This window comes from Lotus japonicus, chromosome 3 (genome assembly GCF_012489685.1).
Source record: "Lotus japonicus ecotype B-129 chromosome 3, LjGifu_v1.2".
Lineage (NCBI taxonomy): Eukaryota > Viridiplantae > Streptophyta > Magnoliopsida > Fabales > Fabaceae > Lotus > Lotus japonicus.
The window spans coordinates 33,256,538-33,281,982 of NC_080043.1; the positions used below are offsets into that span (position 1 = coordinate 33,256,538).

Genomic DNA, 25,445 nt, shown 5'->3' on the forward strand with positions numbered 1-25,445 from the left:
CTGTTCTATATCTGTTATTGCTCAATTTGGTTTCTTGAATCAAAATTACCTCCAGTCTAGCCTTTTTTAATGCTTCCTTAACTTCTCTCCTCTTCTCCGCGCTACCTAGCCCTCGGACATTCCAAGAGCTCCATCGTCTGGTACGACCCATAGAATTAGATAGCTGGAGGGATGGGATGGTCCTCCTCTAATTCTTCTGCTAGACCTCTGATGGCCTCCTCGTCACTTCCCGGGTAAGCCAAACCCACTGATTTCCCTAACATCCAAACCTTCGTCGCCCTCGTAAGATATACATTTGCTCCACTACTTGCTGCAAATTCTTGTAGTCTTGAGAGATTCGGATCAACGCCTCCTGAGCCCTCCGTAATTTCTCTAAGGATTGACGGGCCAACAACTGATTTAGGTTTCCTGCCCCTCTTTTGCTTAGTTTTGCCTGGCCTTGCACAGTCTAGTTCCAAGCCTTCAAGAGATTTGAGCTTTGATGTCCTGCTTACACCCTGCTTCGCCTTCTTCAAAATCTCTTCATCATCACCATGAGATGGGCAAATATCCTCTTGACCACTTCCCTCAAGAAGGTTGGGAATATTAGCCCAGCAATTAGATTCTGTATTTCCAATTTCTGTCAAAACGACCCCGTTTTTACTGTAGTCATGAATCCAGTAATGGATTAATTTCCACAAATCCAACCCAATCCAGCTTGGGCGAAGGCCCACCACTTCCAAGGGGCAGATTGGGAAACTACAGCCAAACATTAGAATATTGAGGGCCTCAGATGGGAAATTGATTCTCAAATGATTATTGAATACTATATTACTCCAACCACTGATCTCCACATTAAACGGTCTCCATACGTTATTATTAACCGTCCTAAAAGGATTGCTGGGCCAATCACATCTCATTAATTCAAACCAATGTCGGCCACCTCACCGCTATCGAAAACCCTCTCATCATTGTCATTAATCAGGTTCAAAACGTCAGCATCGTTTCGTATTCCACCGGCCTTGCTGAATTCGTCGGAATACCTCGCCGGAGAAGTAAATTCCGGCTCAAAATAATCCTTTGTCTCTTCCACCAATGAGGTTTCAATGTCCTCCTCCCCAACATATTCAGAGGCAGAGTCTTCTTCATCATTCTTCTTGACATCTTTACCCAAGTTCTCATCAAAAATGTAGTCAATTTCTACAAGGACATTACTCTCCACCGATCCAATCGTGATTGGAATGATCTGGTTCTCAAGAATGGGATCAGGAGCCGCAATTAGGACTCTAGCAACATCATATCTTGAACCATTTGATGTTGCCTCATCTATACAAACTACCGAACCCAGTTTTGAGGCAATCTTCGAAATGAAATCTCCTGACCATAAACCTATAGGGATTTTCCAAATCTTTAGCCAGATCAAGAATTCTTTAGGTTGTTGAGCCATCTCCAACGGAGTCAACGAATTAAAGAGGCTCTCCTTGCCCTCCAAGCTTTCCATAAACGCCTGGCGATCCTCCACTGATGCAAAGTCTAGGATTTTTTCCTTGGCACCAAAAGGTTTCACCAAGAGGTCTGGAAAACCCTTCTCCACAAACCAATGCCTAATATCCTCACAACACAGTACCTCTTGCGTAGTTGCTAGTAGAAGCCTGGACAAGTTTTTGTTCAGACCAACGACTTCTGGGATCATCTTCATATCAGCTAAAGATGACACCCCAGCATTTTGCTCAGGCTTTTTCTTAACTCTCCAGACTTGACAGGGCCTATTCTTCTTCTCCGGCTTCGTCTTCACCTTTTTCCTCCAGACCTGCTTCATCTTACGACTTCTTTTTCTCCCTCTGAACATTGCAGATGATGGCCTCCGTCTGGAGCTATTATCAACATATCTTGCTGGATTTACTGAGATAAATGTGTTAGATAACCTTTTGCCATGCAGCGCCTTCATAGCATCTAGGCCATCCTTCCTTCGGTTGAAAAGGACAAAGCCAAACTTAGCCCTTCTGCCTCGCTTAAGATATCTCGGAACAAAAACACTTGACACCGTACCATATTTCTCAAAGATTTTTCTTATCTGGGTATGGTCCATGCTCTTCTCAAGTCCATCAACGAAAAGTCTGATTCCTTCACTATGGTGACCATCTCCTTCACTCCTTGACCTTCGAAATTGGGATGAAGCCCTAGCAGAGCCAGTGGGACTCATCTTTTATAATTACAAAGATAAATTAAGAGCACTTTTGATCGTGTAAAAGTTTTAACAAAGTATTCTGTTTCACATTTTTTCAGAAAATTAAAGTGTCTTGTTCATGGAGTCTTTTGTCATGGTCCATTCTCCTCCACCTTAAAGAAATGTGGGAACAACAATCTTATGCTAGCTATTTGCTATGATATGGGAAAAGCAATTGCAATTTTGGGCGGTTTTAGGATTAGAACAGAATTATCATAGCTAAGCTAGTATGCTAGGGCTATGATAATTTTCTTATTAATTGCCAAAGGAAGTAGGTGGACGTGTCGTGAACTTCAGCTCCCAAGGAAAAGTCATAATGTTTCTCAGTCTTCAATTATCTCTCCTCTGTTTTGCACTAGTTTTTGTCCTAGTCACATACAATGGTTTATTACTTAGGGCCCGTTTGGTGGTCAGGATAGGATATGATAGGATATGATATGTGAACATGATATCAACAGGATAGGATAAGAGCAGGATAGACTCTTATCATATCCTGTGTTTGAGGTGCACATGATAAGGACAGAATATGATAAGGAAAAATGTATCAGATTTATATTTGAATAAAAAATACATTTAAATTTGATCATTCTATTAAATTTAATTTCTTTACATTTTCATGAATGAGTATATTTTATTATAAATTAAATTAATTTAAATTTTAATAATTAGCCTATTTTATTGTTTTGAAGATACCCTATATTTCAAATAAAATTATGCAGTTAACCGATTGGTTTTCACTTAGTTGTGAGACGTGATAATTAACAATAAAAGTTAACTTAATTAAGAATATTATTATTTCAAAAGTACTTTATATTTGAATTATAAATTATTATATAAGTAGATAAGTAGTTTTAAATAATAGGAGATGAAAATAAAAAATTAATCTTTTACTATTAAAAAAATCAATATTTATAATCAATGTTTTTCACTTAGTTGTGACACGTGATAAACAATAAAAATTAACTAAATTAAAAATATTATTATTTTAAAAATACTTTATATTTAAATTTTTATATAAGTAGATAAATAATTTTTAAATAATAGGAGATGAAAATATTAAATTAGTCTATTATTATTAATAAATCAATATTTGTAAGTGAGTAGTCTATTTTACTATTTATTAATAATAATTTTATTTATTTTTTATTTTAGTTAAATTAATATTTTTATATTTATTAATTAATATTATTATAAGCTATAAATTATATAATAATAAAATAAATTAATTTGGAGTTAGGATACTGAAAGAAAATATATAACTGGTATCCTATCCTGCTCTATCCTAGCTCCCCCCTCAGGATAACTTTTACACATGACTGACAGGATATGATAGGAGACAGGATAGTGTTATCATATCCTGCTGGCGCAACAAACAACAGATAACAACAGGATATGATTATTATCCTGTCTTATCCTATCCTGTCCTGGTCACCAAACGGGCCCTTACTGTCCTAGTTTTATTGACCATTACTTGTACTTACAATGTATTTTCTCTTCAGAGCATTGAGTGACCATTTGTATTGGGCCCTGGCCCGTGGATGTAGTCCACCTTTTGGCCTTTAAGCCTTAATGATGCTTGCTTCTTTGACAAAAAAACTCAATCTCCAACAAGGCAAAGAGAAAGAATTAGGAATTTTGCTTAACTCATATAACATTTAGAACCTCTTTATTTTCTCTCTCATTTATGGCTTTTTATGGATATTTAAATTTTCATAAGTTTAAACTCAATTGATTGGTTCAATTCTCTTTTTTGTTGCTTAATTGGTCTGATTATATGATATTGAATTTGTGGTGCTTGTGTTATGCTTGGAAAAAAAGTGATAGAAATTATGCACACCAACTGTTTGTAAAAAGTCTTATTTAAGATTTAATTTTCAATGAAGGAGTTTGAAATTTTCATACAAATTGCACTCATTTAAATCCCAGTCCCCCCTTTCTCAAATTCCTGCCTCCGCCGCTGATCACTGGCATGCTCAGTTCCAGTCATCAACAACCCCATCAACTTAGACCATCTCCAATGGTTTCAACATTCAACACCCTCAACACTCCACTTTTTCTCTTCCCAACACTTCACATCACCTTCTCTCTCCAGTTCAACACTTCATTCAACTTTTACCCACTCCAATGGTTTTTCATTCAACACCCTACCCCCTACCCCACAACTTTTTTTATTTCATATTTTGATTTAATTTTATATTTTTCTTTTTATGATTTCATAAAATTAAAATTTTCTATAAAAATTAAATTAAATAAACTATTATCGATTTAATTTAATTTAATGTTTTTTTTATTTTTTTAAATTAAATTAAATTAACGTAATATTTTTTTAACGTAAATTAAATTAAAACACTTAACAATTTAATATTTTTTTAAAAAAATATAAACAATAATTTATTTTATTTTATTAACTTCAAATGGAAGAAAATAAACTAAGCACACAATAATATATTTTATTTCAAAGCAAAGGGGATAATAGAAAGATAATAAGATGAATAAGATGATGGAAAACTTGGTTTTTTTTTTTCTGTGTCCAAATCAAACGAACCAAGTCTCTATTTATAGAGATAAAAAAAATCATGAATTTTGGTAAAAAAATTATATTTTTAAAAAAAAAATTTTGAATGAAATAATTGAGTTGGAAAGATTAGGATAAACGAAAATCGCCCGGACCAATCAAACGGAGCCACGTGTTGATCTGCAGCCCCTCTCTCTCTCCACTTGGTCCCACACACAGGTTTCAACTATGTTGAATTTTTTCAACTCCTCTCTCCCTTTCAACTTTCAACACTTCAATTCAACACCATTATTTACCCCTTTCAACACTAAACACCCCCCTTTCAACACCATTAAAGATAGTCTTATGCATTGTGATGACAACCATCTTCTCTCAGGAGGAAACTGATCAAAGTAAGGTGAATAGAAAATCTTCTTCTTCCCGTTTCTGTACATTTCCTGCTCCTTGGCAATGACATCCTTCAGAGGCTTAAACCAGCCAAGAAAGAGGGACTTCATGTATAGCAAATTAGATGCCAGCTTCTGCTCACACATGTCCATCAGAAGCTCCTTATACTCCTTAGCAGCCTCTTCCCACATCCTAATCTCAATTTTAACCTGCCTTCTTCTCGGCTACTTGTACTTCGACTCTACAAGATATGAAAAAGAAAAAGCATCATTTACCAATTAAGAAAACAAAAAAGGACATATTTCCTCTCTCAAAGAAAATGAAGTAAACTAAAAAAAAGGACATATTTATCAATTAAGAACAGAGGAAGTAATTTGTAATAAATCTAGTATATATAAACTCTAAACTTGATTTTCATGTTTTCCTCTTACACTAGTTTAAAACAGACTTTGTCAACTCCAGGGTAGTAGTAATCCATATGCTTAAGAGAGCCAGTGGATTAGTTCTTCAAGATGCATGCTTTTAGTGTTGTCTGAACAAATGATATCCATCATTCCCTTGCTTTTTTCTAATACTTAGCTAACTTCCTAATAACTCAATAACCCATTCACATATTAGATTAACTATGATAGAATATAGCAACTTGCAGTTGTCAGCAGAAAAATGAAGCAAGCTTTATTCTCTCTCAGGCTCGTACTTACTTTCATATTGCATTCACCCAAAACATCGGCACAAGCACCTGCATCAGCCCCAACAAAACCGATTAGAAGGTGTGAAAAGATCTGGAAGAAATCAGCAAATATCAAAAGCAAAAGATGCAACAAAAAAAATATCCTTAGTGCAAAATTGCAAAACCCCCAAGAAAACATAAGAAAAATTGTTGAACCCTTCCTGATAGAAAACTCAGTAATGAAACGGCCCTAGATGATAGCAAGGATGTGGGCCTAGATGTGAACAATCAGAAGCCCAAGGTTTGAAGAGTTTACAAGAGGAAGTGTGGGAAGGTTCTACAAGAGGCTGAGCTGGCAGTTATTTGAGGAGGGGAATATTAAGTTTGTTAGGATATAAGAGGGAGAGTAGAATGAGGAATCATCATGATAGATCATTATTTTTCTGTTATAGAGAGAAAAGAGATATATGCTCACACTAGTGAGAGGGAAGCCGTTAGTGCTTTTGGGGTTGATAATATCCATTATCAACACTTTCTTTATTCTCTGTTACCTTGTATTTCCTTTTTCAATCAATACAATTGCAGACTGTTTCTTTCTTTATCTCTAAGTTTACTCTGGTTGGTTCATCTAACCCATCAATTGGTCCGACCTGCCAGATCAATACACTGCTGGAACCAGTGAACGTAGATGCTAACGAGACTCAAAATGGAAGATCGAATTGATGCATTGGAGACACAGATGGGGGACGTGACCACCACGTTGCAAGAACTTGCAATCCAAATGCAACAACATGCTCAGCAGATGCAACAACAGAGTTTGGTTTTATCTGAACTCAGCAAGCAGATCAGCCAGAAGGGAGTAACCCAGGAAGGTGAGACCTCTGTCGAAGCATCATCGCAGAACGAGTCTCGTCTTGCCGGGAAGAAGGTGAAACTTTCAGTGTTTGAAGGTGAGGACCCTGTGGCATGGATCACGCGCGCTGAGATTTACTTTGATGTGCAAAATACCCCGGACGAGATGCGAGTGAAGCTGTCTCGATTGAGCATGGAAGGCTCGACAATACACTGGTTCAACTTGCTGTTGGAAACAGAGGATGATCTTTCGTTGGAGAAATTGAAAAAAGCTCTGATTGCGAGATATGGAGGAAGGAGGTTGGAGAATCCGTTCGAGGAGTTGTCTACACTCCGTCAAACCGGATCCGTGGAGGCATTTGTTGAAGCGTTTGAGCTGCTCTCATCACAAGTGGGACGTTTGCCAGAGGAGCAGTACCTGGGTTATTTCATGAGTGGTTTGAAGCAGAAAATCTGACGACGGGTAAGAACCTTGAATCCTCATAATCGGATGCAACTGATGAAGATGGCCAAAGATGTCGAGGATGGGCTGAAGGATGAGGACGACGACGGAGCCCGATGCTATGGAAAAAATCGCATGGGCCGCACTGAATCAACCGAGTTGCAGCCCAAGCCTTTTACCCGACCTACCACGAGTTGGAGCAACCCGACCCTGACCCAAAAAACGGGTTTCTCGGGTTCCACTGGGTCAAACTCAATTTCGACGTCATCGATGAGTTCTACGGGCAGAAAGGTAGAAAACACCAGCCACACACTGTCGTCTGAACGGTGGAAAGGGGTTCGTAGCATCCAGAGCGATGTAATCGCGGATCGTCGAGCAAAGGGGTTATGTTTTAAGTGCGGAGGTAAGTATCATCCCACTCTCCACAAGTACCCTGAACGCTCGATGCGAGTCTTAATTCTGGGTGACGATGAGGGATTGAACGATGAGGGGGAGATAATAGCTCTCGAGGCCACTGAAGCTGAGGAAGAAGATGAGGAGATTGAGGCTGAGTGCAAGCTGATAGGGGTGTTGGGCAGCATGGGTGAGTGTCACACGATGAAGATTTCTGGGACGATTGCTAGCGTCGACGTGATGGTTCTAATTGATAGTGGCGCCAGTCATAATTTCATTTCGCCAGAAGTCACGACAGCTTTAGGATTGCCGGTGACTCGTACAACAAAGAAAATCAAATTAGGCGATGGTCACAAGGTTCTTTCTCAGGGAATCTGTGAAGGGGTCAGAATCGATTTAGGACCTCAAATCTTTGCTGTGGATGCTCTGGTGTTGGAGCTGGGAGGATTAGATGTTGTGTTGGGAGTATCTTGGTTGAAAACTCTGGGGAAGGTGGTGTCAGATTGGAAGGAACTTTCAATGCAATTTCTGTATGAAGGAAAAATGATCAATCTGCAGGGTCAGGGAAGAAACCAAGAGACACAAAGTGGATTGCACTCTTTCTTAGAGGATAATCATAGAAGAGAAAAGGAAGACTGGTGGTGGACTCAACCTGGAGCTGAGATGACTGCTCAAACAGCAGCAGGTCATCATGAATTGACTAATCTACTAAGTCAATTCTCTAAGGTGTTTCAAGAGAAGATCACCTTGCCTCCTGAAAGAAGTCAAGTGCACTAGATCAAGTTATTTCCTGAGCATGGTCCTGTAAATGGAAGGCCATACAGATACCCTCACCATCAAAAAGAAGAGATAGATAAACAAGTGGCAGAGTTGTTAGCCGCAGGAATAATCAGGCCCAGCATGAGTGCATTCTCTAGTCCTGTTATCTTAGTCAAAAAGAAAGATGGCTCTTGGAGAATGTGTGTGGACTATAGGGCATTGAACAAAGCTACAATCCCAGATAAGTACCCCATTCCCATTGTAGATGAATTGTTGGATGAATTGCATGGAGCAACTGTCTTTTCTAAACTAGATTTGAAGGCGGGATACCATCAAATTCGTGTTCACGAAGATGATATTCAGAAAACCGCTTTTAGAACTCATAATGGACACTATGAGTATCTTGTAATGCCTTTCGGATTGATGAATGCACCAGCTACTTTTCAGGCCACAATGAATGATATTTTCAGACCTTTTCTCAGAAGTTTTGTGTTGGTATTCTTCGACGATATCCTAGTTTACAGCAGGTCTGAAACAGAGCACTTGGGGCATTTGAAGACAGTTTTGTCAGTCTTGGAGAACCATTGCTTTGTGGCCAACAAGACCAAATGTAAGTTTGGCTGCAGTCACATAGAGTACCTTGGCCACGTCATATCTGGAGATGGTGTGGCAGTAGATCCAGACAAAATTCGTTGTGTCTTGGAGTGGCCTGAACCTAAAAATGTTAAAGGAGTTCGTGGCTTTTTGGGGCTTACAGGGTATTACAGAAAATTTGTTAAAGATTATGGCAAGATTGCCATGCCTCTAACTGAATTGACTAAGAAGAACAACTTTGTTTGGGGAAAAGAAGCCTTAGATGCTTTCAATTTACTCAAGCAGATTATGACTACACCTCCAGTGCTCGTGTTACCTAATTTTTCTGTGGTTTTTGAGGTGGAATGTGATGCTGCAGGGAGAGGGATTGGGGCTGTCCTGATGCAGAAGAGGCAACCAATAGCTTACTTCAGCAAGGCTTTATCTGAGGGAAATCTGGCCAAATCTGTGTATGAGAAGGAGCTTATGGCTTTGGTGCTTGCCATTCAACATTGGAGACATTACCTCTTAGGCAAACCTTTTGTGGTCTATACTGATCATAAGAGCTTGAAACATTTTTTGCAGCAACAGGTGACTTCTCCTGATCAACAGTGTTGGTTGGCTAAGCTTCTGGGGTATCAATTTGAGGTGAAGTATAAGCCAGGTCTAGAGAATAAGGTAGCTGATGCCTTGTCAAGGTGCCATGGAGATGTGGAGTTGACTGCTTTGCTATCTTATCCTACATGGTTGGATGGAGAGAAGTTGCTACAGGAAGTTAGACAAGATCCTATGCTGCAAGAAACAGTGGCGGCAGTCAAAATGAATCCTGGAATTAAGCCAGGGTTCACCATCCAGCAAGACATTCTATTCTACCAAGGACGCTTGGTGTTGTCCCCTAATTCTCCTTCCATTCCCTTACTACTGCAAGAATTTCATGCAACACCTACGGGAGGGCACTCTGGGTTTCTTAGAACCTACAAAAGGTTGGCAGCTAACCTATATTGGCCGGGAATGCAGAAAAGGGTCAGAGACTTTGTCAGGTCTTGTGACATTTGCCAAAGACAGAAATATGCAGCAACATCTCCCGGAGGTCTTCTTCAACCTTTGCCTATTCCAAATGCTATTTGGGAAGACCTTTCACTAGATTTTATCACTGGATTACCTAAATCCAAGGGATTTGAGGCTGTGCTGGTGGTAGTGGACAGACTATCCAAATATAGCCATTTCTTACTGTTGAAGCATCCTTACACTGCAAAATCGGTGGCAGAGCTATTTGTGAGGGAGATAGTCAGGTTACATGGTGTTCCTTTGACAATCATTAGTGATAGGGACTCTTTATTTGTAAGCCATTTCTGGATGGAACTTTTCAAACTGCAGGGTACTCAGTTGAAGATGAGTTCAGCCTACCATCCAGAGACTGATGGGTAAACCGAAGTCACAAACAGATGCTTAGAGAGTTACTTGCGTTGCTTTGCTTCTGAACAACCTAAGACATGGTCTCATTGGATACCATGGGCTGAATTCTGGTATAATACCACCTTTCATGTGTCCATTGGCAAGACTCCTTTTGAGGTGGTCTATGGTAGGCAACCACCAAGTATCATTCGTTTTCTGAGCAATGAGACAAAAGTTGCTGCTGTGGCTATGGAGTTGAGTGATAGAGATGAGGCGCTGAATTAGCTGAAATCTCATTTGTTGAGGGCACAACAGCAAATGAAAAAGTATGCAGACGAAAAGAGAAGGGAGGTTCACTTTGAGGTTGGGGAATGGGTCTTTCTCAAGCTAAGACCTCACAGGCAGCATTCAGTAGCAAGGAGAATTAATCCTAAGTTGGCTGCAAGGTTTTATGGACCTTTTAAGATCATAGCACAAGTGGGAGAGGTTGCTTACAAGCTTCAGTTACCTGTTCAGTCCAAGATACATCCTGTATTTCATGTATCCTTGTTGAAGAAAGCTATTGGAGATTACTCTGTGCAAGGAGAACTTCCTAAGGAGCTGGAGCTCAATCCTGTGGATGACATTTATCCAGAGCAGGTTGTGGGCTCAAGGATTATCACTCAGGGAGGGGTCTCAGTGCCCCAAAGTCTTATCCAGTGGAAGAACAAATCTGCTGATGATGTTACTTGGGAAGATGATGCTTTCATTCAAGGACAATTTCCAGACTTTAGCCTTGAGGACAAGGCTGTAACTAAGGAAGGTGGAATTGATAGAAAACTCAGTAATGAAACGGCCCTAGATGATAGCAAGGATGTGGGCCTAGATGAGAACAATCAGAAGCCCAAGGTTTGGAGAGTTTACAAGAGGAAGCGTGGGAAGGTTCTACAAGAGGCTGAGCTGGCAGTTATTTGAGGAGGGGAATATTAAGTTTGTTAGGATATAAGAGGGAGAGTAGAATGAGGAATCATCATGATAGATCATTATTTTTCTGTTATAGAGAGAGAAGAGAAATAGGCTCACACTAGTGAGAGCGAAGCCGTTAGTGCTTTTGGGGTTGATAATATCCATTATCAACACTTTCTTTATTCTCTGTTACCTTGTATTTCCTTTTTCAATCAATACAATTGCAGACTGTTTCTTTCTTTATCTCTAAGTTTACTCTGGTTGGTTCATCTAACCCATCACTTCCTTTTCAAGTTTCAGAACTCACCAGAAAAAAAACATTACTTTTTGAATGGTCAATAGTTTGGGTTCCAAACAATTTAAGAGATAAAAGCCTAAAACTATTGAGCAAAAGGGATAGCAGATTTAAAGTTCCCAAAAGAATGCAGGTAATAGTTCCAAACAATTTGTGAAGAGATTTGCAGAGTAGTTTAGACAAATCTTCTAAATATCTAAGAGAAGGATGATGACAATCACAAACCTATTCATTAAAGAAAGCAGTGATAATGCCATCCCAAAATATGCTTTGGAAAATGCTAACATAACCTCATACCAAGCCAATGAAGTGAGCAATAAAGGCCTCCATTACAGAAGAACACTGATAATAAGATATTACAATAAAATCTGTGAAAATTCATTTGATAGAGCTTCAATTTTACCTTGTTTAAATCTTAAGATTTCTTCTCTCATGGGTTAGTAACCTCTTCACTGTTTTATATGACTTCTAACCTCATCTGAAACTGCAAGTTAATATTATAAGAATCTAAAAGAAATACAGAAGATGATACTTTTAGACCAAAAAGTTTACAGAGATGAAAAATAGAGCACGCTTCATCAAACCCACCGCCTCCACTGTTAGCAATCTCCCTGGGTCATGCTCCATCTCCTCCTAAAACAATTATTTGATTATGGAGAAGATGATAACAACCTTAGCATTACAGAGAATGGCCTGCTCCTCCACAAGCCATTTCCTTGAAAACCTAGCACAAATTCAACTCACAAACAACCAAGGGGTTTCTTATATATATATATATATATATATATATATATATATATATAGAGAGAGAGAGAGAGAGAGAGAGAGAGAGAGGGAGGGAGGGAGGGAGAGAGAGAGAGAGAGAGAGAGAGAGAGAGTAAATATAAAATTTGAAACAATACAGATAACGAAGGAGAAAAAGAATTTGTTCCCAGCAGCTAACAACGGAGGGTTAGGATTCAATCAAATATCAAAATCTCTTGCATATGGGAGCTGCAGAGTAGGGGTACTGTGAATCTAACATCATTGCCCAAATCCATCACACCAAGGAACAATGAAGCAAGAGGCTCAGAAACGAAAGTTGATAGTAAACTTTGATTTATCAGTTTCAGTGACCAAATCATCAAGTGCATAAGTAAAAGAAAAAGCCAATAATGAAAGAATAAGTAAAGCCACTAAAGAGAAAGGAAAAGAGTAGCACAACTTGATTGATTTAGTATAGAAACATAAAACTGACATGCTGTGGGTGAGGGGAGACTAAAATGAAACATAAATTGTTTGATTCAGTAGAAAATTAGAATATTATTCTGCATAAAAGAAGATTTAGCCACTATATTATTGGCCGTCAGTTCAAGCTACAGCAGCTTCATTTTATTTTTGTTACACAACAGCTTCATTTAGTTCAAATTATGCAGGACAGATATTCTAGAAACAAATGATGGAAGTTCTCCTAAGAGATGCTTTGTATTAACATTCCTAGTCTACACAGCCAAACAAAGTAGAAATGAGAGTCTGGATTAATCAATATTCTCACATCACTAAGCAACCTATTTGTTATCATCAACACACATTTCCAATTAATCTCCAATAAGATCACCAGTTGCATTAAAAGAGACATTTGGAAAAAGGTTGGACCCCCCCCCTCCCCATTAATTTAGGTACAACTGAAAGGAACTCACGAATATTGAAAAAAAAAAACCAATAATCCTTGAAACTCACATCATAACGAAACTCAAAACCATAGTGTTGAACCCTTCTTTTTGAAAGGCTATTCCAAGGCCTACAGGTCAACATTATCTAATGAAGTTCCACTTGTCGGAGTTGCCACTTTTTTATTTCGAAAATAGTATATAGTATATGAATGGTTCAATGAACCTCTTCTGTGTTTAGCTGATATGTGATTGTGGCATTTTGGCATTTTTTTCCTGCTGTATTGTAGTTATTGCAGAGATAACATCGCATCATGATGTTTGGATTATTCCGTGGTTACTCATAGCGTGGTTGATTTTGTGGATGGAATTCTCTACGCTGTCATGAGGCTTGCAGGGGGTGGATCGTTATTAAAGTTCACTGGTTTTGGTGGGATGCGACTTACTGATTATGCTGTTACTGTCATGGAATTTGTCGGATGTCCTGTTTTCGCGGTGTTACATTTCTGGTTGTCTAGTTTGTTTTGCTTTTTGCTCACTCTTGTTTTATTGAGTCTCTCTTGATTGTATTAAGGGTTGAGTACCCCCCCCCCCCCCCTTTACTCCCATTAATGCAGTTCATTGCAAAGAAAAAAAATATAGTATAGTATAGAATAATAGTTTGAGAGTTGTTTCAAAAGATAATATCAGAAATAAGTCAGTGCCTTCTAAAAATATAAGGTGACTTGTGAAAAAAATCCTTTCTGTAACACCAAAGTGAAAAAAATCCAATAATTCATATAAACTATAAACTGCGCAAACCAATTTGCGCACTGTGTATACAATTCTGTAAAGAATGGGTTATAAACAATAAACTGTGCAACCAATTTGCACACTGTGTATACAATTCTGTAAAGAATAGAGTAAGTTAAAAATGAAAGAAAATTAACGATTTTATACAATGCCTACCCCCAATACCAATGATCTTCAGCACTCCACAAAGTTTACATGTAATCTTCAACGGATACGGTTGAAATCAGCGAAAGGCTCGCGGTTTCGCTTTGGAGATGGTTTGCTTGCTTCTGGAGTTCCAAAAACATTCCAGAATCGAAGAGTCTCATCAGCTGCTGCAGAGGCCACAGTACACCCATCTGGACTCTGAGCCATGTGCAGCACCCTGGAGGTATGTCCATTGAGCTCTGCCATCTTCAGCATAGAAGGGTATTTCCAGAGAGTGAGCTGGTTCTGGGTGAAACCGTGCGAGCTAAGCAACTCCCGCTCACTCTTGCTCCAAAGAAGGGCACACACCTGAGAGCCAGTGTTGATAGTGTTCAAGCATGCACCAGTATGTGTGTTCCAAAACTTGATGCACTGGTCACTCCCTCCTCCACCAGAAGCTAGAAGATTTCCCTGAAATGGACACCAGGCCAGTGCCTTCACAGCAGCTACATGCTCCTCGAACCGGTGTAGCCAACGGGTCGGCGAGTTGGAAGAGGCCCTTGACCTGTCCCATATGTGAACAAGATTGTCATTGCCTCCACTTGCCAATTGTTGTCCTGAGGGAGACCATTTGAGCCCACACACCTCCTGGTTATGTCCTCTGTAGGTTTCAACAATGTGAGACCTTATTCTCACATCATTGTTAACCACCCTACCCTCCATTCCTCCTGTTGAGAGGATGTGATTGTTCCAAGCCAGTGATCCTACTCTTCCTCGATGTCCACCCCTGAGTACTCTCAGCTGCACACACCAAATCAAACCATGTTAAAATCATCAGAATGCATCATCAGCATTTTCAATTTTACAATAATCAACAACAGTTCAGCACAAAAGATGACAAAAGTAGCATGTTAAAACCATCAGAATGCATAAGGATAACAAATGAGAAGCATGGCATTTTGTATTTACCAGTTTAGAAGTAGTAGAATCCCACAACTGGACAATGGAATTGTTCAAACCAACAGCTAAATGGCGTCCATCAGGGGCCCAGCTAACACTTGTAATGGGGCCTTCTTCCTCATTCACAGTAACAAGTTCTGCAGTGGAGCTATCAGAAGCATTCCAGAGATACACAATGTTTCCAAGGGCAATGCACAGCACATTACTGCTACCCCAGTCAAGTAGATTCAAGTAGAAGTCATCTTCTATATCAGGGGCATCCAATGTCCTCTCAGAACTCTGAAAAACAAAAAGGAATTTTCACAAACAGTTAGAGTGCAATTCGAAACATTTGATTAGAATCAAGAATCAAGCACAGAAACACAAAGCAAATCAAAATACCTGAGGAATGTGTCGTCTGGGCTTGGAAGATTTGGATTGAGGAGGAGAAGGGGAAAAGAAATCACTGGGTATGGCTTCAACAGGTTGAGGCGGCTTGTTCTTGAAGGCCAAGATTCGCGTCCGGTTCATGTTGAAAGCCTCGGCGAGTTTCTTGCGGTATGCTTCTTTGGACGGCGACGTCACCACCGGCTCCTCCTTGTTCTTCCTTCCCTCCGTCAGCATGTAGTGAGCGTAACTGAAATCCATGGCTGACCTGTTCGGAATAAACCTGTCCAACTGTTCCAAGAAAACACCAAGATTGAGTGAGTGAGAACTCAAGAAATTCAACAAGAAAATTCCCAAATCGGTAAAATCAAGGGTTTGAGGGGTTACGTTTTCCTGGGAACTCTTCCTGTGATGGAAGAGGGATCGGGATTTGAACTTGATCGGAGAGGTCCACGTTCCCGCCGCGTCCATGATCGGAGACGGAAGAAGATGATCCGAGAAAAACCCTACAGTACAAGAAGATGGAGACAAAATCAATGGAAAAAGATATGATAAAGAAAAAGAGAGAATGTTGAATGTTAATGGCGGCGTGCGGTGGTGATCGATGGTGTCAGAGAGAGAATGTTGAATGTTAGTGGCGGCGCGCGGTGGTGATCGATTGTGAGCCTCAGAGCTTCGAAGAACGAGAGAGATTGAGAGAGAGAGAGAGAGAGAGAGTCAGAGAAGATTGTATGTGATCTGAAAAATAAACGAGAATGTTCAATTTATATGCAAGTAGCCGTTGAGATTTAGTCTGACGGAAATACCCTCGCTTCCTTACTACGCCGTTTTGCGAGTGGGGCAGTCTTTTTTGGCTTTTTAGACTTATCCACCAGCTTTGACTTTTCACTCAAAGATTGGTATAAAGTTGCTATTTTAAATCAAATGAAAAAATTAAGATTGTGTGATTATTTGATTTAAATATTTTCATAAAATTCATTTGTTATTAATTAATCTTTCACATTCTTAATTAAAATTAATGAATTTAAAAAAGAGTTTCTCAATTCAACATTGTTTCCCATTTGTGCAATTTTTCCAATTATTTGACATTCTTTAATTTCCCTTTCTATCTGACAAAAATCTAATACATGTCTCATCATCATTCATTCTAGTATAAATATTTAATTTATAATATTTGGAGTTTTAGTTGTGTGATGTGTTGGGCACACACTACAAATCACCTGCTAACGGAGAAGTATTATATTGTAATTATGATTCTGAGGTGTAATATGGATTCTAAATGCGCAACCAAACATGACATCCATTGAGTATATGGATTTAAGCAATTTTTTGAGATTAATTAGTGTTTGTTCTATGGGCTTTCTATTTTGATTTTAGAAGATCTACTAAATGTTAAAGGCATTTGTGGATACTAAGGCTCCAAATGAGCATCTTCAATTGTTGGCTCTTATGTCAGGGGCTCAGGGCAGTGGCGTTTGATATATCACATGCACCAAATATTCGTCCATTGGGCTTGATCTCATCCACTATGTAAACCCATAATTTCACAACAGAGTTAACAACTATTGAGATTAAACTTTGTAACAAAACAAAAAAACTATTGAGATTAAACTCATATATATCCCCTCAAACTTGTTACGCACAAATAAACTTTGTTGTTAGAATTACATTAATATGTGTCAAGTAATTCAATTAATATTTAATTATACTTACATATGTATTCTCAAACTCTATGCCTACCAAAATATGATATTTTTTGTGATGTGAGTGCATTTGAAAACCTCTTAAATATGCGATGGTCTTCCAAACTCTATGTATAATGACATATGGATAATACAAATTTGTAATGTGAAGTTATTTTTTCACAAAACTTAGAAATCATTTATCATTTGTTCAACTTGCTCAATAGTCGAAATAGAATCACATGAGTGGAGGGGACCCTCTTTCTCCGAGTTATGGCCGAACTTTGTATAACTTATCGACGGTTATGGTCGTTAGTTATGCCGCCAAAAAAAAATGCTTGTGCTGGTATATCCAGTAGTGGAGGCAGGTTTTTGATTTGGGCTGGTGAGACCAAATTAATGTGTACATGACTTTTTTTTTTTAAAAATCAATTTTACACCTACATAGCTTGTGTAACAAATTTGATATATGTTTAATATTTTTATAAATAAATTGAGTACAATGAATAATAACTAGCATATACATCTTACTTGAATACTGACAATTTCACACATATATATATATATAATATTTCTATAATATTAAGGGTGGTGTCACGTAGGGGTGCACATGGGTTGGGTTGGATGGATTTTTGTCAAAATAAAAACCGATCAAAATTGTCTGGGTTGGGTTGGGTTGGATTTCACGAATTTCTTCTTCGGACCCGATCCGAACCAACCCGACGAAGTTCGGATTGGGTTGGATGGATTGATTGGGTCACTATATTAAAATAATAATATATCTGAAATATTAAAAAGTCTTGCAAAAATTATTATAAATTCAGAAAAAGTTATAAAAAATACTAAATAGCATGAAAAAGACACAAAAAATCATATCAAATAGCATGAAATAGTACCCCATAAATGACATATAGCCAAATATCATGAAAATAAAAAACTTCATTATTAAATGACATGAAACAATCTAACGTAAATAGTACCTAAAAAATGAAAAACAACACTAAATGTCATGGCATGATACTTAGAACTTAGATAATAGATGTCTCCAACATGCCAAATAACTATATATAAACATGTAACAAATAACTACGAACAAATACTCTAAGTTCTAATATGACAAATAACTACAAATACTTAAGTCTCAAAGTTTCAAAATCATCACTCCGACACTAGCACTCCAAGTATGAGTAAAATTACAAAAAAATTATTATTATATGTATGGATTCTGGGTTGGGTTGGATGGATTTGAACTGAATCCGAAATCCGATCCGAACTTGATTGGATTGTAGTAAAATCCATCCGATTAACCCGATTGCCCGATCCAACCCGTATTTTTTCTATTGGATCGGATTGGGTTGGACGGATTCATTGGATCTACCCGACCCATGTTCACCCCTAGTGTCACGTAAAATGTTATATGGTATTATATAACAAACAAAGCCAAGATGTTGGAGGTGACTATGGCATGACCATATCTCACCTTGTATTCGCCACTAAGTATACTGACGATCAAAAATTGTCGATAAGTAACCTGTTGAAATCTTTCATCAAGTTATCAATAGTTTTCAACCGTCGGTAAATTTTTATTTATAAATTATTATTTTAGACCACACTCGGCCTTAATTATATATAAGTAAAGCACACTTGAACCATTACATTAAATACATTAGTAAAGATTACATGTATTATAGTGCATTAAGTAATAACAAATTATCTTTGTAATAAATATATTAAATAATAAGATTAAAAACTGAAAAAAAAAATTGTATTGTCAAAAGCTATTCAACTACCTACATTAAATATACACAAAAATACCTATATTAAATAATAATAGTTATAATTTAAAAAAAAACTTGAGTTGACAAATATTAAGAATTAAAATTAATTAATTATAAAGGTGTAATAGCTCTTTTGGTCCCTCACTTATCACGATTTTGCACTTTTGGTCCCCAATAAAAAAAATTAACAATTTTGATCCTCCACATGGCTTAATTCTTTGCAAAAATATCCTTATTTGAGACTAAAGCGGCAAAAGTGTGTAATTGTGAGAGACTAATTTTGCTAATTTTTTTATAAAGGGACCTAAAGCGCAAAATCGTGATAAGTGAGGGACCAAAAGAGCTATTAAGCCAATTATAAATAATATTTATAATTAATTAATTAGATAAAGTAGATTTAAAATAAAAAATATTTTTTGTTAAATAATTATTGATAGTTAAAATTATCATAGAGTAATATTTCTATTTAACTATATATATGATGATAAATAAATTAAATATATTTAAAACTAAGTTTAAATTAGGAGATATATATTAAATATATATGTTATGCATGTCATGTTAGTTATAAAAAATAATAGAATAATTAAATTAAATTTATTTGTCAAAATAGTTTAATTTTATAATTTTGATTTCAAATATTTTTTCTAATAATATTTAATATGAGTTCATAACCTCCTATGAGTTTATCGTTGTTGCACTCATCTACAATAGACTAAAAATGTAGTATACAATGAAGTATTTAATAAACTTCCTAAATGAAATTATATTTGATATAGCTACAATGTTTCTTCATGGATAAAAAATAACAATCATTCTTAACCAACTTTCACTTTTGCACATTATTATGGTACACGAGTTTAAATTTGTTTTAACTAAGTCCTTATAATTTATTTGTGTTAACCACATGTATCATCTACTGAGGGAATCAAGTTCTATCAAGTGTAGTGAAAGCTAAAGGTCTATCATAAAATGCATTTCTTAAGGACGAAATCTCAGGGATCCAAAGATTTAATTTTAACTACTGTAATAGACATTCATTAGGTTGAACGATTTGTGTTTGCAAAATTGTCTTATGAGGTTTTATAATTTTTTACTTTCTTTAAAACTATAAAAATTTATCGAATAAGATAAATTATTATCTTAAGAGTTTAATGGATATGCACTGACAGTGTAAAATAGTTTTACACAGTCATCCAATCAAAACATTCCACATAGGAGAGATAATTACATTTGACTTTAATTTTAATTAAAAGAATAATATATTTTCTGATTTGGCAGAATTCAATTGGATGTCTGTGTAAAACTATTTTACACTGTCAGTGCATATCCATTAAACTCTTATCTTAATTCATAAATAAGTTAAAAAAATAAATGCTCTTACAAACTACATATTAACTAATTAAATACTCATTATGCAATAAATAATATAACTTTTATATGTGTCACTAAGAATACGTTTCGACATTAAACTTTCATTAACACACTCCGCATAAAGTTTCAACTGAAAACACTACTTTCATGGCCAAAACATGAAAGCAAGAGATAAATACAACTCTATAAAAGTCGTTTTACTTTTATAGATGACTTTACACAAACACGGACTAAATTATTCAGCTCTAATTATATATTTTCATCGTTTTACATAATATTGAGAGTGCATTACTATTTAAACATATAATTAACAAATAATTGAAAATAATTTTTATTAAAGAAACATAAAATATAAAATATGTGCTTTGATCCCACACAATACACTCTGAATGAGGGATGAGAAGCCTTAATTATGACTAAATCTCGAATCTGTAGGTATATTCAAAGGGTGACCAGTACCAAATGTTTATACTAAAGAAAAATATACTAAAAAATTAGTGTACAATTGTTAATTGCATATAATTTCGACCTATGTTCGCATATATCGATTGGGACTTACACTAGATTCGACCTAAGAAGTCGAAAGTGAAGAGAATCAAGGAAATTTATCAAGTGTTCAACGACTTCGACTGCAAAGTATTTTTTCGAGACACGGAAAATTCCATACGAGAAGCCGGTTGTCTCTTGAAGATAATTCACGAGGGACACGTATGGAGTAGAAAGACACGTGTAAGACGAAGCCGTGTTCAGAAGACACTTGTAATAGTTGTATTAATTGACCGTTAGAAGTTAGTTACATTTTAAGTCTATAAATAGCAGGTTTGTAGAAAGAAACGGGGTTCACAATCTTTACTCGAAAACTCTCAAGCGCTTACAATCGATCATAATGATTACAAGCCAAGTTAGAGTGAAAAAGTAGGGATTCGTGTAACACTTTGCATTTATAGTTCATTATTACTATTCAGAAAGTTTACTTATGTTTTTATTCATTTAAGTCGAGTTTACTGGTTCATTTCTAATTTATTATTAAGTTTCTTTAGTTTTGTTTGATTAAATTTAATTCATTTTCACCAAAGAACCCAAGAGGACTCGAATCCGGTCCCAGATTGATCTTTGGATTCTTTATTTGTGTTTGCCAAAATTTGGTGTAAACAAATTGGCACGCCCAGTGGGACTTCTTTGTGAAAATAGGTGTTGAATTCGGTTATCATTCAAACTTACTTAACCCACGTTTATGCGTTTAAGAAGTGGAAGATTAGTAAGTATGGCGAATGGTAGATCAAGAAGTGGTAATTCCCCACCCGCGAATACTGGACCTTCGGCAAATCAGGCCGGAAATCCCAGTGCTGGAGTGAATGTTGAGGGAAATGCCTTGAATTCTGGAACGGCACAGGCAACAACGACTAATGTGGCCGAAAATGTTATACCTGTGGTATCACAAGCGGCTACAGTACAATCCCCGACGACTCCAGTCGTATGACAAATGGTTGCTGGGGCATCTCGTTCTCAACCGGTGAACATGCCGGTGAATCCGCCATTTGGGATGCCTCCAGGGTTAATGGCTGAAGTGGGGACATTCCCTGCTGTATATTCAGATAACGTGATGTCAGTCGGATCCCCGAGGAATCAACACCAGGCTTCGGCCTCTAATGTTGGGGGTCGAAACAATATTTACCCTCAGGGGATGGCAGGGGCGAGTGTCAACCATTTAGGGACTTCATTGACAAATACCTCCGTTAACGTATTGAGGCAACAAATGGATGATAGTAACCATGAAATGGTGAACATGTTGGCCCAACAAATAGGAAATGTGTTTAACCCTTTAATCCAAAACACGAATGAGTCGTATCAGTAGTTGACTAGACAAATGGGTCGAATTGCTGACGCTTTTGGAGTCCCTCGAAACGAGGTGGCGAATCCTGTGGGTGCGGCGGCGAATAACTTTGTCGAAGTGAATGCGGTTCCTCAGAATGTCCCGCTTCAAGCAAATGCCGAAGTGGCGGCAGTGCAAGGTGGTCGAAATCAGTTGGATAACCCCGGTGGCCAAATGCCTCCGAACATTGAAAATCCTATTTTAATAAATCGAAATATGGATGCAGATAGGATAGTCGAGAGAGTCAGACAAAATAACGTCAGGGGGCATCAAAATATAGCAGGCATAGTCGAACAGTTATTGAACCAACATGGGTTCAATGTGGGTTATGCAAATCCACCCCATTTCACTTCGGCTTTCTCCGAATTTGTCCTCCAAACAGAACTGCCTAGGGGATGGAAAGTCCCAAAATTTACCAAGTTTTCAGGGGATACTGGAGAGTCGACGGTCGAACATATCGCTAGGTACCAAATAGAAGCAGGGGATATAGCAAATAATGAGAGCCTGAAAATGAAATATTTTCCGAGTTCTTTGACTAAAAATGCTTTTACTTGGTTTACTACTTTGTTGCCTAATTCAATCCATAATTGGGTTCAACTAGAGAGAGTTTTTCACGAACAGTTCTTCAGGGGTGAATCGAAAGTCAGTCTAAAGGAATTGGCTAGCGTGAAAAGAAAATTCAAAGAAACCATAGACGATTACTTGAATAGGTTTAGGCAGATGAAGTCAAAGTGCTTTACTCAGGTCCCAGAACACGAGTTAGTCGAAATGGCGGCTGGAGGCTTGGACTATTCGATTCGTAAAAAGATAGATACCCAACATCTTAGGGACATGGCTCAACTGGCTGACAGGGTCAGACAGATTGAAAATTTGAAGCTCGAAAAAGAGAAATTTAATAGAGTCCCCAAGAAGGGTAAAATTGCGTTTGTCGAAAGTTGCGAGTATGAAGTCGATTATGACTCTTATCAAGGCAACTGTGACGACGTCGAACAACAGGAGGTTGATGTAGCCGAATTGGTATCAGGACCTCCTTATGTTTGTAGGATGTTAAAGCCTTATGAATCTAAAAATGCGGAAACGAACAAAGGTGTTAGTAAGTTGCCTGTGAAAGCGTATAATTTTGATGTTACTAAATGTGATGCGATTTATGATATTTTATTAAAAGACGGGCAAATCAAAATCCCTCCTGATCAAAAAGAAGTACCTTTCGACCAAAGGAAAGGGAAAAAGTTTTGTAAGTTTCATAATGTATTCAGTCATTGGACTAATAATTGTGTGCGTTTCAGAGATCTGGTGCAAACTGCAATCAAAGAGGGACGACTCAAGTTCGAATAAAAGGATAAGGCTGCTATGAAGATTGATTCAGACCCAATGCAAATTGGCAGCGCCAATTACGTCGAACCAGTCGGGATTATGATGGTTGAGTTGTCTGATTTGAATCAGGTTGCTACTGGAGGAGATGATATCGAAGTTGTGGGGCTTACTCCAGGGATGGAGAAGGTCGAACTGTCTGAAGAAGGAATGGATGCTCCTTCCTTGGAAGAAGAGGTCGAAACTGCTAAGAAGGTGGTTTATCCTAGGTCGGAGGAAAGCCTGCTGGAATTCCTGCAGCGTTGCCAAAAGTCTTACTCTGAAGTGATGTTGGGCCCAAGGTGCAATGTCGTATTTGACAAAGTGGTTGCTCAGGCTATAGAAGATGCTGAAATCAAGAAGCGTCGTCGCGCAATAATACCTGAAAGGCCTCCTAGATTTGGGTCCAGAGGACGAGCTGATTCTCCCTTTATGGGGGGAAGGGGATCCTTTGGGTTCGGAAGAGGGCGTGGTCGAACTTATATGCCACCAAGTCAAGTTCCGTTCAACAGGTGGATGGCAAGGAGCCAGGCACCTCACCCCAAGGTTAAGGTGGTCGAATTGGGAAATGGGTCTGCCTATATGGATAATTCTCTAAACAACAAGAATTATACCTATATCCCAAAGCCGTATTTGGGTCGAAACCCAATGACAAAAACTCAGTGGAGGCGTTACCAGAGGGAGAAAGCCTTCGAGGCAGGCCAATCCAGTTCTGAGAAGCCAGTCAAGTACCAACTTTTGGGCCAAAGTGGAGGACCTCCTATGGTTCCTATTCAGGTGATTAAGCAGAGTATGAAGAATGCTGGAAACTGGGTGACTACGAACCAGGTGAAAGGGAAAGAAAAACAGTCTGAAGATGTCGAAATGAAGGACAACTTTGAAATGTTGGAGTCTGAGTTTGAGTCCATGTGCAGCTTGGTCTCGATCCTTCCAGAAGAGTTCGACGTGAAAACTGATATCACTGATGATGAAGAGGATTACTACGTCGAGGAGGATGATGACAATCCACTATGCTATTATGTGATGACTTAAGGAGGGGTCGAAGATGACTGTGCTGTTTTCAAGAAACCAGATATGGAGATGAAAAAGCATTTGAAACCGCTTTTTGTGTGGGCCCGCATTGAAGGAGTAGGTGTCAATAAAGTCTTGGTTGATGGCGGGGCCGCCATAAATTTGATGCCAAAGTTTCTGCTTAAGAAGATTGGGAAATCTGTCGAGGATTTGCAGCCTCATAATATGATGTTGACTGATTACGAAGGAAAGACCTCTAAGTCTTTGGGAATGTTATTGGTGGAAACCACAATAGGTACTGTTTCTCGACCTACTTTGTTCGTAGTAGTGCCATCGAAAGCGAACTACAATCTGCTGCTAGGACGAGAATGGATTCATGGGGTGGGGGCTGTTCCATCCTCCCTTCACCAGAAGCTGTCCATTTGGAGGCCAGATGGGGTGGTCGAAAATGTTGATGCTGACCAGAGTTACTACAAAGCTGAAGTGGAGTTTGTCGACCGAAAGAATTTCGAGAAGCGAATGGCAAGCATTGCTCCATATGAATCAGAAGGAAAAGAACACATGGAAGGTTCCACTAATTATGCAATGAACCTTCACCTAGAGTACGGATTTCTTTGGAATAAGAATTTTCGTACTCAGAATGCCACTAGAGAGTGGAAAATTGTCGAATTAGATGATTGAGTCGAGCGTAGCTCGAATATCGGCCTATGCGGCCGAGATAAGAATAAAGACGGCCTTGGAGGCCGAACAATATGTAGGGACAACAAAGGAAGCCGAATATGAAGAAATTTGCAAACCAGAGGAGAGCCTAGACTTGGATCATTTTAATGAAGACAGATCAGAGCCAGTTCTTGATTGTATATATGATGATAAACCTCTTGGATTCGAGCAATCTTTAGATCCCATGTTAAAGATGCAGGCTCAGGATCCTTTAGAGGAGGTTGATTTGGGAGATGGAACCAAGAAAAGGCCGACATATGTAAGTTCGTTGATCGACTCAGATTTTAAAAGTCGAATTGTTAGTTTATTGCAGGAATACAAAGATTGCTTCG

General features: G+C 38.0%; 2 protein-coding genes across 2 annotated transcripts; one reads left to right on the top strand and one right to left on the bottom strand.

Moving 5' to 3' along the window:
- Positions 1-13,838: 13,838 nt before the first annotated feature.
- LOC130749491 (cell division cycle 20.2, cofactor of APC complex-like) lies at positions 13,839-16,065 on the bottom strand. Its single transcript, XM_057602858.1, has 4 exons — positions 15,713-16,065; positions 15,341-15,616; positions 14,969-15,238; positions 13,839-14,800 (listed from the first exon to the last, which is right to left on the bottom strand). Exons 1-4 carry the CDS (start codon positions 15,794-15,796, stop codon positions 14,078-14,080), a joined length of 1,353 nt encoding a protein of 450 aa, XP_057458841.1. The 5' UTR covers positions 15,797-16,065; the 3' UTR covers positions 13,839-14,077.
- Positions 16,066-22,026: 5,961 nt separating this feature from the next.
- On the top strand, positions 22,027-23,367 carry LOC130743999 (uncharacterized). Its single transcript, XM_057596196.1, has one exon. The coding sequence runs from the start codon at positions 22,027-22,029 to the stop codon at positions 23,365-23,367; it is 1,341 nt and encodes a 446-aa protein (XP_057452179.1).
- The last annotated feature ends 2,078 nt before the right edge of the window (positions 23,368-25,445 follow it).

What these genes read in the sequence shown, in the direction of transcription:
- LOC130743999 (XM_057596196.1), top strand. Translation starts at nt 22,027, where the DNA reads ATGGGTCGAATTGCTGACGCTTTTGGAGTCCCTCGAAACGAGGTGGCG.
- LOC130749491 (XM_057602858.1), bottom strand. Translation starts at nt 15,796, where the DNA reads ATGGACGCGGCGGGAACGTGGACCTCTCCGATCAAGTTCAAATCCCGA. An exon ending in CCAGACGACACATTCCTCAG is followed by an intron (nt 15,239 to 15,340) that starts GTATTTTGATTT and finishes TTTGTTTTTCAG; the next exon opens with AGTTCTGAGAGGACATTGGA. An exon ending in ATTCTACTACTTCTAAACTG is followed by an intron (nt 14,801 to 14,968) that starts GTAAATACAAAA and finishes TGGTGTGTGCAG; the next exon opens with CTGAGAGTACTCAGGGGTGG.